This window comes from Microcebus murinus, chromosome 31 (genome assembly GCF_040939455.1).
Source record: "Microcebus murinus isolate Inina chromosome 31, M.murinus_Inina_mat1.0, whole genome shotgun sequence".
NCBI lineage: Eukaryota > Metazoa > Chordata > Mammalia > Primates > Cheirogaleidae > Microcebus > Microcebus murinus.
The window spans coordinates 784,282-789,199 of NC_134134.1; the positions used below are offsets into that span (position 1 = coordinate 784,282).

A 4,918-nucleotide genomic window follows, 5' to 3' on the forward strand; every position below is an offset into this window, starting at 1 on the left:
TAGAGGGAGGCTGAATCAGGGGATTATCTCAGTGAGTAGGAACTTAGCCACTACCTGTGCTGTTTTCTTTTTAGTAGGTAAAGCTTCAGTCCAGCCTGAAAAAGTATCCACTAATATAAGGAGGTACCTGTACCCATACTTTCCTGGTTTTATTTTAGTGAACTCGAGCTCCCATTGTTTCCAGGGCTTTGTCCCCTTTGGCGTTGTCCAATGTATTGGGGGGTCTTAGTTTTATTCACTTTTACACAGGTTACACAACAACTAGCAATGTCCTTTGTTATCCCAGCCAGATTTGTGAGGAGAAAATGCCTGGACACAAGCTGCTGAACTTTTGTAGCTCCTAGGTGAGATCCCTGATGAAGGTGTTGCAAAAGCTCCTGCCCTACTGCCTCAGGAAGGAATATTCTGCCAGCTGGGTCTTTATCCATCCATTTTCTCCTTGGACATAATTTATCTCAGCCCCTACCATTTGCTTCTTGTGGGAGTAAGTTGGTTTGGGGGGCAGGATTCTTTCAGGCAAGACAGGCAAAACATTGATAGGCCCTACTGGGCTTTGGGCTGCTTTCTTGGCACTCTGGTCAGCAAAGGTATTGCCCTTAGTTATGTCTGATTTATCCTTTTGGTGGCCCCAGCAATGGACAATTGCTACTGCTTTGGGAAGCCAAATGGCCTCTAACAGAGCCAGTATTTTTGCTTTGTTTTTTATATTTTTGACCCCTGAGGTCAGGAGTCCCCATACCTGGTACAGAGCCCTGTGTTCATGTGCTGTTGTGAATGCATACAAGCTGTCTGTTTAGATATTGACAGTCTTTCCTTTGGCCAGCCTTAAAGCCTGGGCCACAGCTAGTAGCTCTGCCCTTTGAGCTGAGGTGCTATGCCATAATGCCTGTGCCCACAGTATCTCAGTCATGGTGGTGACCGCTGCTCTCGCCACTGGCACTCCATCCTGGATGAAACTGCTCCCATCTGTGAAGAGTTGCACGTCAGGGTTTGGCAAGGGCTGATCTTGGAGGTCCCGCCTTAGGCTAGATCAGGCTTCTAGAACCTGTTTACATTCATGCACTGGCAAGGTGAGGTCATCAGCAGGTAGAAGGGTGGCTGGGTTAAGGGTCATGATGTGTGATAAACTCACCCATTGGGGGTCCAGCAGGAGGACTTGATACTGGGTGATACGAGCATTAGAAATCCACTGATCAGGAGGGCTTCACAGTAGAGTTTCTACCGTGTGTGCCTCAGCAACCTATAAGTCCTGTCCTGGAGTTAGTGTCTTTGCCTCTTTTACTCAAAGGGCTGTAGCCGCAACAGCTCACATACATCCCAGCCACCCAGAGGCTACCGAGTCCAGCCGTTTGGATAAGTAGGTTACTGGTCACCACCATGGTCCCAGTGTTTGGGTTAGAAACCCTTTGGCTATTCCCAGGGCCTCAGACACAAACAGCTGGAATGGCTTTGTGATGTTCGGTAGTGCCAGAGCTGGTGCAGCAGTGAGAGCTGCTTTTAGGGCCTCGAAGGCTTGTTGTTCTTTTTCTGTCCACACCAAGGATGGGTCCTTGCCCCCAGTGCTGGAGTATAGGGGCTTGGCTAAGTCTGCAAACCCTGGAATCCACAGATGGCAATATCCCACCGCCCCTAAGAACTCTCTGACTTGCCTTTTGGTGGTGGGTACAGGTATCTGCAATATGGCTCGGATTCTGCTCTGAGAGAGGGCTCGATGACCCCCAGTCAACTCATATCCCAGGTACGTTGCCATCTGGGTGCAGAGGTGAGCCTTTTTTGCTGACACCCTATAGCCCTACGTTTGTAACTCTTGCAGGAGACTCAAGGAGGCGTGCTGGCATTCCTCCTAGGTTTCAGTAGCTATCAGCAGGTCATCGACATACTGTAGCAAAGTGACCTCGGGGTGTCTTTCCCGGTACCCCTGTAGATCCCTACATAAGGCCTCATCAAAGAGGGTTGGTGAGTTTTTGAACACATGGGGAAGGCGTGTACAGGTTAACTGCCCTGAATAACCTCCTTCAGCGTCTGTCCATTCGAATGCAAAAATTGGCTGATTCAGTGGAGAGAGAAGCAAGGAGAAGAAATCATCTTTGAAGTCTAGGACGGTGTAGACCACCCGGTCAGGGGGAATGAGGCTCAGCAGATTGTAGGGGTTGGGTACCATGGGGTGGATAGTTTCCACTCTCTGGTTTACCTCCCTCAGGTCCTGTACTGGTCGATAGTCATTAGTTCCAGGCTTTTTAACTGGTAACAGTGGGGTTTTCCAGGCTGACTGACAGGGGATTAATATCCCTGCATCCCTCAGTTGCTTGATGTTGCACTGCTATGCCTTGTTGGGTGTCCAAAGAAATAGAGTACTGGCGTACTCACACTGGGCTTGCTGTACTACAGAGTTGCACTACTATGGGCGGTTAGTGCTTTTCTAAGCCTGGGGGATTTGTTTTAGCCCATACACCTAGGACTTGAGTCCTCCATTGTGCCAACAAGGCAGAGCTTCCTAAAGCCTCTGAGGCTTCCTCTTCAAAGAGGACATATTCCTCGGACAAGGGGATTGGGTACAGGATGCACTGCGGGGTCTCAGGAAGAGACAGAATGATTCATTCTGAACTGAAGGAGATGGTGGCATGCAACTTTTCTAGCAGATCTTTCCCGAGCAGTGTGTATGGGCAGTCTGGCATAACTAGAAAGGACTGTGTGATGACCCCTTTTCCTAAATATGTGAGCCTGGCAGTAGTCCATGGATACATCTTGGGCTGCCTGGTTTTGGTTAGCCGTCCCATAGCCTCTTTCAGGATGGAGAAGGTAGCTCCCATATCAACTAAAAAGTCTGTAGGCTTGCCCCCTACCTTCAAGGTTATCATGGGCTCCCAGGGGCCAAGAGGGTAGGAGCCCCTCTTCATTGGGCACTTTCCAGGAGGACCTGGGCAAGCCTCTCCTTTGGCTTCCCCCTGCTGGGGCACTCGTTTGTCCAATGCCCGAATTGCTTCCAGACTGCACATTGGTCGGGGGCTAACGTTTTTCCTCTATGGGAGTGTCCTCCTGAGGGAGTTTTGCAGCTTCCTGGAGCGGGGCCTCCCTGTCTTCAGGGTGGCCTTGTTTCCTGCAGTGTGGCAATGACAACTCTTGCTATCTTTTTAGAGGCTGCTACCTCAGCTGAGTCCTTGTTATTGAAGAACTCTTGAGCTATTTTTCCACTAACTCACTGAGATTTTTCCCTTCAAACCCATCTAATTTTTGCAACTTCCTCCTGATGTCTGGGGCAACTGGGACACAAAGGCAACATTAATAGCTCTATGGAGCAGTGTGAAGAAGAGGAGGCGAGAACGACCCCCGGACCGACCAAAGCCCACGCGCCGCTGCATCCCCGCGTCCAGCGCCCACGTCCCGCCGCCGTCGCCACCATGCCCAAGAGAAAGGCTGAAGGGGATGCTAAAGGAGATAAAGCCAAGGCAAAGGACGAACCACAGAGAAGATCCGCGAGGTTGTCTGCTAAACCTGCTCCTCCAAAGCCAGAGCCCAAGCCTAAAAAGGCCCCTGCAAAGAAGGGAGAGAAGGTACCCAAAGGGAAAAAGGGAAAAGCTGACACTGGCAAGGAGGGAAATAATCCTGCAGAAAACGGAGATGCCAAAACAGACCAGGCACAGAAAGCTGAAGGTGCTGGAGATGCCAAGTGAAGTGTGTGCATTTTTGATAACTGTGTACTTCTGGTGACTGTACAGTTTGAAATACTATTTTTTATCAAGTTTTATAAAAATGCAGAATTTTGTTTTACTTTTTTTTTTAAGCTATGTTGTTAGCACACAGAACACTTCATTGTTGTTTTTTGGGGGAAGGGGCATATGTCACTAATAGAATGTCTCCAAAGCTAGATCGATATGGGGAAAACACCTTCCCCTTCTAGTTTTGAGAGACTTCCTCTTGGCTCTCGGGAGGAGGGATTCCCTGACGTTGACACATAGCCACCTTGGCACAAATGCCTTGTGGTATGGAAAAACTAATTTGTTTTTATGTCCTATTCTCCCTCTCTGCCTTCAGCATAGTCTTAACTCCCTTAAACCCAGACACCTCTTGGGGCCTGACCTCCAATAATTGCTTACCAGTATGTCGGGTAATCTGGACTTTTCCAGTGGTACCACTGAGATGGCATCCCTCAAAAGAGCAGCAGTTCCATTTGTAGATTGTGGATCTTCAGATAAATTCTGCCATTTTCATTTCATTTCCTGAAAGTCAGGGTCGGCTTGTGAAAAGTTGTTAAACAACATGCTAAATGTGAAATGTCAACCCTCACTCTAAACTTTCTCTGTTCTGGAGCATCAAATGAAGACTTCATTGGGTTTTATAGTGGCTTTCTGATTTTGGTAGACCATTGAAGAAGGGAGTTTGAAAGTTGTTGTATACTGTTAACGATTGTCTGCCCATGTCCTGCCTGAAATACCATGATTGTTTATGAAAAGTATCTTTAATAAAGCTGGATACAGTTTGAAAAAAAAAAAAATAGCTCTATGGTTTTTAGGGGCCTCTGGGTCCATGGCGGCATAAATCTGGTAAGACTTGAACAATCGCTCTAAGAAGGTGGCCAGACTTTCCCCACTTCCCTGAGCCAATCCACTAACCTTAGACATATTTGTGAGCTTCCTGGCTGCTCCACAGAGGCCCAGCAACAGAGTCTGGTGATATTGGGTCAGCGACCCCCTACCTTGATCAGTGTTAGGGTCCTAGTCTGGTCTATGGTTGGGGAAGGGAGTGTCTATGAAGTCTGCATCAGATGCCGGATGCCCATCCAGGCTAATAAAAGCTTTTGTCACCTATCAGTTTATGCACTCGCATTCTTTGGATGTGAGAAAAACCTGGAGGAGCTGCTGGCAGTCATCCCATGTGGGTTGGTGGGTGTGACACACCATTTCCAAGAGGGAAATGAGAC

The 4,918-nt window shown here is 48.4% G+C and overlaps 1 protein-coding gene across 1 annotated transcript; it reads left to right on the plus strand.

Moving 5' to 3' along the window:
• The first annotated feature begins 3,294 nt into the window (after positions 1-3,294).
• LOC109729734 (non-histone chromosomal protein HMG-17) lies at positions 3,295-4,492 on the plus strand. Its single transcript, XM_075998906.1, has one exon. The coding sequence runs from the start codon at positions 3,399-3,401 to the stop codon at positions 3,669-3,671; it is 273 nt and encodes a 90-aa protein (XP_075855021.1). The 5' UTR covers positions 3,295-3,398; the 3' UTR covers positions 3,672-4,492.
• The last annotated feature ends 426 nt before the right edge of the window (positions 4,493-4,918 follow it).

Coding starts and splice junctions, on each gene's coding strand:
- LOC109729734 (XM_075998906.1), top strand. CDS start 3,399: ATGCCCAAGAGAAAGGCTGAAGGGGATGCTAAAGGAGATAAAGCCAAG.